The 13176-nt window shown below is 41.9% G+C and overlaps 1 protein-coding gene across 3 annotated transcripts in view; it reads right to left on the bottom strand.

Moving 5' to 3' along the window:
• Positions 1-2769: 2769 nt before the first annotated feature.
• LOC126417174 (uncharacterized) overlaps positions 2770-13176 on the bottom strand; it is a 114294-nt gene continuing 103887 nt past the window's right edge. For all 3 annotated transcript variants that reach the window (XM_050085075.1, XM_050085073.1, XM_050085072.1), the window contains one exon: positions 2770-6817. In XM_050085075.1, coding sequence (XP_049941032.1) covers positions 6542-6817 — 276 coding nt within the window. In that variant the 3' untranslated portion in view covers positions 2770-6541. The remainder of the gene's footprint in view (positions 6818-13176) is intronic.

The following is a 13176-nucleotide window of genomic DNA, read 5'->3' as shown; positions in this document are numbered from 1 at the left end:
TTTCTGATTGAGCTGTAATATATTCAGTTATGAACTTTGTCATGAAGTAGTCCATTTGAGGAGCTAAGAATCAAAAGAGCCTAAAGCACATCACTGTCAATTGTGAGATTGTAGCATTTATTCAATCTATTGTGAAATCTGATGATCTTGTGGCGAGTCACGTTTGTGTGTGCTGTTGGCCCACATTGTATGTATGAAAATTCACGAAAAGCTGCATCATAGTTTCTCCGATATTCACTTAAATGTGGGACCGATGGCTCTTATGGATCTCAGCGCCTCATTTGTTCTCTACTCAAGTGACCATGTTGGAAGACATAACTACTTGAATTTAATCATTTCCACAAATGCCACTTTGTGTTTGGAGTTGGTTGTTTACTGTGTGGGAATCAGCTTTTGTGTGTAATGTAAACATGAACTATGTTGAATTTATTTTAAATGCCAACAGAAAAGTAAAGCTGTGAGGATGGGTCACGAGTTGTGCTTTGGTATCTCAGTCAGTAGAGCACTAGCTTGTGAAAGGTAAAGGTCCTGGGTTCGAGTCTTGGTCCGGCACACAGATTTAATATGCCAGGAAGTTCCATATCAGCGCATACTCTGCTGCACAGTGAATACCTTTCTGGGAGCAGAACAGTAAATTACCAGGGTAAGTTAGCCACCAGGAACTAGGGCCTCTGAGAACAGATCCTTTAATTGAGAGTGATGAAATCAAATAAGTGTGACTACAAGCGAACACTTAACTAGGATGTGTATAGTTAGCACCAGTTGATGTGTGGGTCCAGTGTAAGAATATCAGATTTTTAAGCCTGGAAGTAAATTTGTAAACAAGTACATTTGTTAGGGATCTTGTACATTTGTCTTAAAAAAAAAAAAAGAGGACATGTGCGAAAACCCCCACTTGGAGAAGAAAGGGGATAAGAGAACTTCTAAATGCCCCAATCCAGTGCAGTAGAGGGTTTCATTGCTCATATACACAGTTCACTGAACTTACATTTTGAGAGAAATGGGAGTTCAGGTTCCTGTCTGAATATCCAGATTAGGTTCTCTGTACAAAATGGTTTGAATGGCTCTGAGCACTATGGGACTTAACATCTGAGGTCATCAGTCCCCTAGAACTTAGAACTACTTAAACCTAACTAACCTAAGGGAATCACACACATCCATGCCCGAGGCAGGATTCGAACCTGCAAGCGTAGTGGTCGCGTGGTTCCAGACTGAAGCACCTAGAACCGCTCAGCCGCACCAGCTGGCTTAGGTTCTCTGTTGTCTCCTCAAATCAGTTAAGACAAATGTCAGGATGGTCCACTTTCCTGCCCCGACCCCAGCTTGTACTCTGTCTCCAGTGACCTCCAGATATTCAATGCCAGACCTTCTTTTCCTTTTCAGTTTATTTAGTGACTGATACTTATGTTGGGGTGCAGAACCACTTAATCATTACAGCTCAGTCTGAGGACTTAGAAGAATTCAGCAAAACTCCATCACTGGTTTCACCTTTGTATAAATTTGCAGGTGGTTGGGGTGGGGAGAGGGAGGAATAGCAGGCTGAAGGAAAGGATGGTAAAGTGCTGTTTGTGGGAGCATACAGAGACAAGGTAGGGAGACAGTAGGACAGCTAGGTGCAGTCGGAAGATCACATGGAAGGAGGGTGGATAGGGGTGAGTTGGGAGGGGGGGGGGGTGGAGGAGAGAATAGAGGAGCAAAAACGACTATGGGTGAATTGATAGAAGAGAAAGCTTTGTAGAGCTGGAGTGGGAACAGGGAAGGAGACATGTGAGTGAATGGCATTGACTACCAGCAGGACCACCCAATTGCTGAGAATGCTACCCAACACATTGTTCTTCATTTCAATGACTACTTCATGGTCTGTGCCATCTGGATCCTTCCTACTACTACAACCAGGTTTTCTGAACTGCACAAGTGGGAACCCTCCCTGCAATATATCCTACATTCCCATAACCCTCCTGGCCTCAGCATTCATTAATCATTGTCCTTCACCCACCTATCCCCTTCCTGTTCCCACTCCAGAACTACACAGCTTTCTATTCCAGTCTTCTTACTTCTCTCCTTTTCTGCTCCCCTGTCCCCCCACCTAACCTCCCAACTGCACCCAGCCACCCTATTCTCTCCATACCTCATCCCTGCATGCACCCACAAGCAGCACTTTACCGTCCCCAACCCCAGCCCTGCTAACACTCCTCCTACTTATCCTCACCACTCATACTGCTTCTCCAATCATGCGATGTTGCTCATAGCTCAACAGCCAGTGACAGTGGTCATTTGTGTGTGAGTTATGTTTGCATCAATGTTTGTGTGTATGTTGTCTCATTCAAAGGCCTTTTGGCCAATAACTTACTTTTTTAGCTGTCTTTTTGTTGTGCCTGTCTGCAACTCAATATCTCCACTATATGGTGACATAATATTGTCATTATTCCATGCTGGATTTTCCATTGTTTGATTAGATACATTCAGACAGTTTTGGATTATCGTTACACACAGATAAAAATAAAAAATAACTGTTCATTATTAAATGGAAAGTACCTATTTATGAATATCAGAGTGCAAGTGAGAGAATTATCTTTTTTATAACTGTACTTTAAGAAAGACTGTGCCATTTCCAAACATTATAATCTCAAACGTAATAGCAAAACAGATCATCATTCATTTATTGATAGCAGGTATGCATTATTAAACATTTTGATTTTCTTCTTTCCCTGACTATTTTACTAATGCCTGATTACAGTACTGGGGATTGATGGAAAGAAAATTCACATGCTCTTTGTTAAAAAAAAATCAATGTTATAGTATTTTTATTTGTTTTTCATCTTGTCCACTGACAGATACAAAAAACTGCACAGAGTATTTTCCTGAAATTTCCACGTCTCGTATATACTTGTGTTAACATTTAAATTAAACTACAACATTCACTTAACATTAGCGTCACATTTTCTTGATATGTATAACAGTCATAAAAATAAGTTCAACAAACACTTTTAGAAAGTACGTAAAGGGAATCTTTGTTTCAATACTGAGCTTACTTAACATATATAACTTTAATAAAATTACTTACACTAACAAGAGCTTTATCTTTAAATACAGTAAATGTGTACAAATTAAATCACCTTTTTTTTGTTTCTTTCCTTTCCACGAGTAATAGCACCATGGCTTGTGTTTGACCCCTGTCTGCAGGGGAATTACTTAAATGTTTATACTAGATTTCATGTCGTGTCACAGCCTTCATAAAAAGCCATACATGTATGAAACAATGTTGCTAAGGAAAGCTGATCTGTATGGAGGGTCTTAACTTTGGGTTACTCAGTGATAGTTACAGCAGGACAATAACAAAATCTATTTTGGCTGTGGCAGAACAACTAATTAAATCACAAACATGGAAGAAAAAAATACAGATTTCATCACAAAAATATCATTTTAACAACTCTCACTGAAATGTCTGAAACAATTTCTAACATTACCTTAAAGAAATTAACAACAAAAAGTTCATTTTGGAACTGCAACAACTCTCATGACTGTGCGTCAACTAAGTCACAATTACTTTATACAATGATAAACATCTAAAACATATCAACATTTCCTTAACACATAAAAATAGAATATACTGGATTTATAAAAAAGCCACTGGTGCCCTTGATTAGTTTCCAAACACACATTTCACAGTATCTGTATACTAAAAAAAAAAAAAAGAAGAAGAGAGAGATTCACTTAGGCTTACACAAGACTGCCTTTCCGAACAGAAAAGCAGTTCCAAATAGGAACCTTGGAAATAGCACAAGACATTTGGAAGAACCAACACCAGAGGAAGACCAATTTTTTCCTCTCAAGAAACAGGAAATAGTGAGCTAATATTTATACTAAAGACTGCCATATGATGGATGAAACCAATACCATACGCATAAATGTTTCACAAACCTCCAGTCACAAAATGCTTGCCATTATTCATAATTCACAATGAATAGACACAATTTTAAATCACACTTCTTATGTTTTTGCATAATAAACTGGTGTAAGGCAAGTGTTTATTCTGATGAGCTTACTGTGGTCAGTAGATTGTAGCTTTTGATAGCAGTTTTAGACTAAGAATGTGAGATTTGCTGGGAAGTTAACATCATTATTCCCTACTCTTGCTGAATTTTCATCTCAAAGGTGAAATGAGACAGTTTCTGCAGTGATCAGAAATCCATAATAACAATTTATTCAATATCCTATTTATTTTTACTTCTGTGAGATGTTCTGGAATGTGCAAACATTTTGTTATAGGACACAAACAAGATGTAGAATTCTGTGAGGCTATAAGAACTCCAAAAATGTGTATAATATTTTAAATTTAATATAATTTTCAAAACATGGAATATTCTCAATGATAATGAACAAAATAAGAAATGAGCAGTTGACTAAATGGCCACATTACTCTCAGCTGAGAATATTATGTAATTTTCAACTTGCAATTTATGACAGGCTGATACAATTGGATTCCTGTTTGACCATTTTGGTCTTCAACATAGTTCAACTTCACATCAATTATTAGATATAATACTCCCTGCAGCTCCGTGAGGCAGAAACCTCAAGCTGTCGCAATTATCATGTGTAGGGTGACTGATGGAGTTCTGTGTAACACTGTCTGTTTGATGAAAGGCATTTTAATTCATAAATGGAATAGAAAAAATTCAGGCTGTGAGGAATGGAGGCTTGTGTAGAGTCTGTATTTATAGTTATGTGAGTGGTGGCAATTTAACTCTGCATTAATCATTAATCAGCTAAATGATAGACACAACAGCAATTGGAAAAAATTATTGGATTTTAGGATGAAACACCATAAAAGATGACAAGTATGAATAGATATTTTCTACTGTAAAATTCATCTGAATAAATATAACACATTGGCTCCACTTCTGTGTTTTCACCACTTACCACAGTGACACAGAAATGCAGGGTCCTCACTAAGTGAAACTGGTGACAGTCACTTTTGGCACACTTAAATACCACCCAATGTATATAAAAATATGTACCTCTGTTCTATATAGATACCCAATGGACCACAGAATGTGAATATCACGAATTAAACAACTAAGCTTCTTTACTGGCCTCTCCTCACTATCTTTATCACATATAATATCTACTACAATAAAACTGTTTAGTTTCAAATTGGAAATGCGTATGCATTTTTATGCTTCAATGACTTTCTTATCGATAAGTTTCTCTGTTACTGATATTGAGATATTTATTAAAGCTTCAGATTTTAAAGCTGAAAGTTGATTTAAGGTTGTAATAAAAATAATTACATAGATCTTACTCCAACAATTATTTCTACTACAAAAAAGATAAACTTAACAACTCAATGTGTCCCATATTTTACAATGTATGTGACATCCCTTTCCATAATTACATTATACTTTTAACAGCATACCACAGACAATATATCACACATGTGGCTGTTGAAATACAAAGACTAAAAAAGAAAAACACAAAAAATAGAATACAGAAACCATATTTTAAGATAGTTTCTCTGACTATTTACAAAGGTGTCAGCCCTTAATGCAAAGCACTGAACATTGGACAAATTAGTGGCTACATACTGACCCACATCTGCCCTAACATCACTCTGTCGTCTCCAATTTAAATATCTGAAAGCATCTTTATACATGATATTAAAATTGAACTGCTGGCATCTTACAGGTATTTTCTCTCTAATGCAACAACAAAATTTCTGATTGCATGACACTGAGAAAGTGATGAAGAGCAGCACACAAAATACACATAGAAATGAAAACCTAATTTCCATACATGCAACATACAAGATTATGGGTATAAAGAGGAAGAAACAACAAAACAGTGACTGGAGTAGTAGTTGCAAAGGAAGACACTGTATAACATTAAATCTCTTGTTAAAAACATTCTTTTTCCAATATACATACAAAATCGGCCTAAAAACATATATCACTGAATTCAACAAATTACAGCTTTAATCTCATCTGTAAAATACAAAAGATAAATCTTTCCACAAAATAAAATGTAAACATTCAGGCAAAATCTCTACAAATCTGATTTCATTTAGTGTGCAACGTCAGGAACACAATACAGAGGACAGAATCCAAGTACGAAAAGAACACTAAATAAGTATTCTGTAAGAATAAAAGACACAGAAGGCATTCTCATGACATCTTTTGCTTTCCTTTTATACACACTGTTTGAAGAATTATGTATGAAAAATATTTTTGTAAACAATTAGCAAACCACTTGCATCATTTCTTACCAGATACCTTTACACATTGTCACATATTTGTGCACCAAAATGCATAAAAACTTCTGTAGGTACAGTAGTAGACATTTGTTATCTTACATGTTACACTGGGAACAATCTCTCTATCCTCTAACTATATTTTTCTCAATAATTCGTAATTAGAGACAAATAGACAAATATGGGAACATACACTACTGGTAACCCCATATTCAAACTCGAGAAAAAAAGTGACATACACAAGTGATGAACTTCCCTACATAGCAGACAGACAGGCAGAGATGGACTGACCACCTAATTAGAGACTGCTGGTGACTGAGGTTCTGGTGACACGGAATGTGGTGTATATGACATTTCACTTGTAACACTTAATCGAGATCCCTTACTTTTGGAAGGGCGCCTGTAGGGGCCACCATTTGCATCCTGTCGAGGCTCTCTCCCACTCAAGTGGCGCTCTAACCACTTGAGCATCGTGAGGACTGAATCGGTGTTTGGAAGTCGCCGTTCGGCAGCAGTCTTCACTATGTGGGATGACGTCACCCTGAAAGTAGCTGCCATTCCCTTTAGAGCCTGGAAAAGAAACAGCGCAAAAAATTAGTTATGTGGCACACAATGCTTCTTGTACTACTGTAGAGACAGACATATACTATTCTTTTTGCTGAGATGGAATTATTACCTTATAGATGCCAAACTGTTCATCACAAAAGAAACATGGTTATTTAAAACTTGACTACATTTCCAAATCCACTTTAAAATAAATAATGTGACTTTTTAATAACATAAGAATGTTTTATAAACCTTTTGAGTGCCATTTACTATTTCATAGCACTTTCTGCAAGCAGTACTCCAAATCTCTCAAAGCAACAAGAAGAGACATCTTAAATCCTCCAAAAGCTATCATATTAACTATTTTTAATATTTATCAGTAGTTTCTGTCTTGAATCATCATTGTTGGTTTAACAAATATGATCAACATAACATGGAAGGACTGTTAAAGAAGGTACAAGCATATGGAATAAGTTCAGTGAGTGACTCGAAGTTTCCTTAAGTTACAGAAAACAGTATGTTGGCCTTGATGGTGAATGTACATCAGAGACAAGGGTATTGTCAGGAGCACCTCAGGGAACAGCGACATACATAAATAATTTGGTGGACAGGCTGGCCAGCAATCTGCAGTTGTTTGCTGATGATGCTGTGGTGTATGATAAGGTGTCGAAGTTGAGTGACTGTAGGAAGAAACAAGCTGACTTAGACAGAATTTCTAGTCGGTGTGATGAATGACACTAGCTCTAAATGTAGAAAAAAAGTAAGTTAATGAAGATGAGTATGAAAAACAAACCTGTAGTGTTTGGATGCAGCGTTAGCAGTATCCTGCTTGACAGAGCCACATCACTGAAATATCTGGGCATAATGATGCAAAGCGATATGAAATCAAATGAGCATGTGAGGTTGGTTGGTGTAAAAGAGGGGGAGAGGGACTAAACTGGTAGGTCATCGGTCCCTCGTTCTGATTAAAATAATTCCACAAAGGTGGGAGTAAAATAATACAGACATACAAAACACAGCTGCAAGAAAGGAGAAAACTACAAGAATGACAGAAGGGCAACAAACACTAAAATGGACAAAATCGGACAAGAAAACAACAGACACACACAAGAAACATGTAGAAGAGATCAAAACAAGAGAGCGGATTACCATGGCTGACCATGAGAATAAAAAGGAGAAGCCAGCCACTCTGCAACACATTAAAACCTCCACCCTACATGCACTAGGACGGAGGACACAGAGGAACAAAGGACATACGCTAAAACTGAAATCAAATGATAAAACCCACCCTCACAAATAAAAAGTAAAACTAAAGCTGCTGTTGAGGCATTGTCACCCAACACTGACGGTAGGGTGCTGGATAAGTTAAAAGTCTGCTGCAGAGCAGATAAAAGTGGGCAGTGCAGCAAGAGATGGACGACCGTCATTTGTGAGCCACAGCGACACAGAGGTGGGTCCTCACGACGGAGGAGGTAACCCTGCATTAACCACATATGGCCAATGTGGAGCTGGCAGAGGACAACTGATTCTCTGCGAGAGGACCACATGGAAGACTTCCACACATTCGTATTCTCCTTAATGACATGCAGTTTGTTGTGTGTACTGTTATGCCAAAGCCGAAAAACCCTGTGGCGTACGACAGAACGCAGGTCAGTTTCGGAGATACCTATCCCCAGAAGCGGTTTCCATGTAGCCTGTTTGGCCAGCCTGTCGGCAAGGTCGTTGCCTGGGATTCCGAGGTGTCCTGGGGTTTACACAAACACCACTGAACGATGGGACCATTCCAGGGCATAGATGGACTCTTGAATGGACACTACCAATGGCTGGTGAGGGTAGCACAGGTCAACAGCTTATAGGCTGCTCAAGGAGTCAGTATACAGGAGAAATGACTCGCCGCCGCCAGCTCTGCAGTGAAAACACTGCAGCCATCTGGCAAGGAGTGCTGTTCAATACATCCTCCACGAACATACCCAAAGCCTATATGACCATTAGCCATCGAGCCGTCGGTGCAAACCACCTCATGGCCCTGGTACATGTCAAGAATCGAGAGGAAGTGACAGTGGAGAGCCGCCAGGGTTAACAGAGTCCTTAGGGCCATGCAAAAGGTCCAGAAGAATCTGCTGCCTAGGTGTACATGATGGAGGTGTATGTGACTGGACCTCAAGGACAGGACAGGTGATAATGGGAAGGACTCCATTTCAGACAGAAGGGACTGGACGCGAACAGCAATCGTAAAGCATGACCTGGGTCGCCGATGCAGGACATGAACTGCCGTGGTTGGGAAAAGGAGATGGCAATTCAGATGCGCAGGAAAACTATGAACGTGTGCAACATAACTGGCGAGCAGTTGTGCAGGCCTAACTTTCAATGGAGGGACTCCGGCCTCCACCAGGACACTGGTCACCGGACTCGTTCCAAAAGCTCCTGTCGCTAGCCGAACGCAACAGTGGCGCAATGGGTCGAGTAAACGCAATGCTGAGGGTGCAGCCGAACAGTAAACCAGACTCCCATAGTCAAGGCAGGATTGAACAAGGGCTCTGTAGAGCTGCAGCAGCAGCGTAGAGCGATCTGCACCCCAGTTGGTGTTGCTCAGGCAGCGGAGGGCATTGAGGTGCTGCCAGCACTTCCACTTAAGCTGACGAAGGTGAGGTAGCCAAGTCAATCGAGTGTTGAAAACCAGTCCTAAGAATCGACATGTCTCCATTACAGTGAGTGGATTGTCATTACGATAAAGTTCTGGTTCTGGATGAACAGTGCGATTGTCGTGTCCTGACATGGTGGGAGAGGGAGAAAAGGGGTTACTGGTCAGTCTGCACTCCCAAGCGGTACAGAGCAGAAGGCAGAAGGACAATTCACAGTGAGGGCATTTGATTGTTTTCTTCTATCTGAGCCAACACTGGTACAGGCATTTGCTAGAAATGCAGATGGTGAGACTCGGTAGGGATCTCGTTGTGGAGGCTCTTGGACAAACAGGGTTTTGAAATGGTTGTTTATTCCAGACAGGACTAACTAATGCACTGGAGGCTAATTCTAGGGTTATAAAAAGCACGAATAACACTGTTACAAGAGAAACCAGAGCAGAAGTCCCAGGAGTGGATGCTAACCACAGTAGCAAACACTAGCAGCATCTTAAGGCAACAACTTAGTTTCAAAACAAAACATACTGAATGTGAAACTGTTCACTTATGCACTACAAGTGAGAGAGCAGACTTACGCGGAGCTGGACCGAGGCCGGAGTTGACGGACGCGGATTCGGCGCCCAGATCGTCTTACTGAGAACTCTGCCAAAATGCAGAATCTAGGGGTTTTAAAGAGTCGCGTGTGGGCACTGTTTTTCCCACTTAAAGTCACCCAGCCAATCCTGCAGGTCTCTTGCAGGCGCCTGCCAATCATGGTTTAGTTAGGTCCCCTCTACTCCTCCTAAGGCAGGGATGTTAATGCAATTGCACTAACTAAGTCCGTATTTGGTATCAACATTGTTCAGCTGAAAGCTAAACATAACTGCTCTGCCAAATAAGGCTTGCAACATTATTGTTATACATCATTTAGCCCCGCCCCTCGGGCTCGCTGGAGTAGGGACTGCTAGGTCAACAATTTTTGGTGTGTTCACTCACTTTCTAACCCTTGTGAGCCTACTGACATTGCTGTTCTCAGGGCTGGTATAAAGCTGGCTTTATACGCTAGTACGTGACTCTTGGTTACAAAGTTCTACAGTGGCAACCTACCGCAGCGTCTAGACGACATATGAAGTTACATGTTAATTCCTTGAAGAGTAACTAAAACCCTGGAATAGCATCTGAGGGCGTCTGCATTTTCGCAAGGCTCTCCCCCTTACGGTTTACTTCATGTAACAATATCTCTCCTAGTTTCGTCTGCCCTCAGCATCGTCTCTGCTTCCACGCCTTGGAGTGCCTGTCCTCCTTTCTCACAGCTTCAGGATAACACTACAGTAGCAAGGAATAATCAATATATTACACGATGCCGAGAGAAATGCACGACACACGACTTCGCAACTGAAAACTGGAAGTCGTGGGCTAGAGCCCATGACTGTACCTTGTGAATGGCTCTCTGTAGGCGCTGCTCAGCAACACCAGTACTGGAGGAGCGGTACAAAATGCAGAAATCATCTGCATACAGAGAAGCTGACACCGACAGACCTACAGCTGCTGCTAGACTGTTAATAGCCACTAAAAATAGAGAGACACTCAATATGGAGAACTGCGGAACGCCATTCTCCTGTATATGGGGGAACTTGGACATGGAAAATACGGAGTGACAGGACATTTTGGATAAAAATCGGGAGTGGGCCCCGAAGACCCCACTCATACAATGTGGCAAGGATATGATGTAGCCAGGTCATGTCATATGCTTTACATAAGTCAAAAAAGATGGCAACCAGATGTTGACGTCTGGGAAAGGCCGTTTGGATGGCAGACTCAAGGGACACAAGGTTATCAGTGGTAGAGTGACCCTGGCAGAAGTCACCCTTACATGTAGCCAGTAGGCCACGTGACTCCAGGACCCAACCCAACCGCTGACACACCATACATTCCAGCAGCTTACAAAGAAAGATGAGGAGGCTGCTGGGTCGGTAGCTATCCACACAAGCAGGTTTTGATCAGGTTTGAGCACCGGAATGATGGTGCTATTCTGCCATTGCGATAGAAAGACGCCATCGCACCAGATCCAGTTGAAGATGATAAGGAGATGTCGCTTGTAGTCAGATGAGAGATGTTGAATCATCTGACTGTGGATCCGATCCAGCCCAGGAGCTGTGTCGGGGCAATATGCAAGGCCACTGAGGAGCTCCTACTCTGTAAATGGGGCGTTATAGGGTTCACTTGGCATGTAGTGAACAAGAGGACTTTCCTTTTCATCTGCCATTTGAGGGTACAAGTGGCTGGGGGGTAGTTCTCCGACGCAGATGTTCAAGCATAGTGCATAGTGCTCAGCAAAGTGTTCGGCAATCATGTAAGCGTTGGTAGATAACACACCATTGATGTTAATGCCAGGGACGCCTGCTGGGGTCTGGTACCCAAAAAGACATCTGATCTTTGTCCAGACTTGGGAAGGTGACGTATGACACCCAATGGTCGACATGTACCTCTCCTAACACTCCTGTTTTCGTCATTTTATAAGCTGGCGAATGCGGGCACAGAGCCGCTTAAAGGCTAATAAGTGCTCTAGGGAAGGGTGCTGCTTATGTCACTGTAGAGCTCACCAATGCTTTTTAATTGCCTCAGCAACTTCTGGCAACCACCAAGGGACTGTCTTTGCCAGAGCACCCTAAAAAACAAGGGATTGCGTTTCCACCACAGAAATGATTGTTGTAGTGACCTGCTCGACGACAACATCAATGGCACCATGTGGGGGAGATTCAGAGGTGACAGCGGAGGTGAATGCTTCCCAGTCTGCCTTGTTTAAAGCCCATCTGGGTAGGCGTCCATGGGCATGATGCCAGGGGAGTGACAGGAAAATTGGGAAGTGGTCACTACCACACAGGTCATCATGTGCTCTCCAGTGGATAGATGTGGGAAGGCCAGGACTGTAAACTGAGAGATCAATGGCCAAATATGTGCCATGTGCCACACTGAAATGTGTGGGGGCACCTGTATTTTAAGAGGCAGAGGTCGAGTTGTGACAGTAAATTTTCGACTTCCCTACCTCGGCCAGTAAGCATGACGCTACCCTACAAGGGGTTATGTGCATTAAAATCTCCCAAAAGTAAGAAAGGTTTAGGGAGTTGATCAATCAGTGTGGCCAATACGTTCAGAGGTACTGCACCATCAGGAGGAAGATTATCCTGACAGCCACCGCTTCAAGAGTTGTTTGAAGGGGCACAGGTTCACTACATACTGGGTTGAGGAAATAGTCACAAACTCCACCTGACACACTATTTTAGTCGCTACAGTTCCTGCAATATCCCTTGTAGCCACGGAGGGCCGGGGTCCGCATTGCCGGGAACCAGGTTTTCTGGAGGGTAATGCAGAAAGCAAGTGTAAAGCTTAACAGTTGCCATAGCTCAGCCAGGTGGTGTAAAAAAACCACCACAATTACACTGTAGGATTACGTGATCATGAGACTGGGAAGGCATGGAACACTCGATGAGGCATTCTACGTCTCAGGGTCACCTACTGCCACCAGATGAGTACCCGTGCGATTGACATCCATTGTGTCTGAGGGTCCAGCGAGATCTAGGTCCTCGGTGGACACCAGAATCTCCACTTCATCCTCAGACACAGAGCTGGTAGCTAGTGGTGGTTTGGGTCCCACCGCAGTGCCTTGGTTCTTGGGGGTCTTTTCCTTTTTAGGTTTCTCTTGCTGCTCCTTAGGTTTGTCCAGCTGGGAGAGCTTCACTGATTCAGTCTCAGAGACTGAGGAGG

The sequence above is a fragment of the Schistocerca serialis genome, chromosome 8 (genome assembly GCF_023864345.2).
Source record: "Schistocerca serialis cubense isolate TAMUIC-IGC-003099 chromosome 8, iqSchSeri2.2, whole genome shotgun sequence".
NCBI classification, from domain to species: Eukaryota; Metazoa; Arthropoda; class Insecta; order Orthoptera; family Acrididae; genus Schistocerca; species Schistocerca serialis.
The sequence above is the reverse complement of the archived record's forward strand: the minus strand, read 5'-3'. Positions and strand labels throughout refer to the sequence as shown.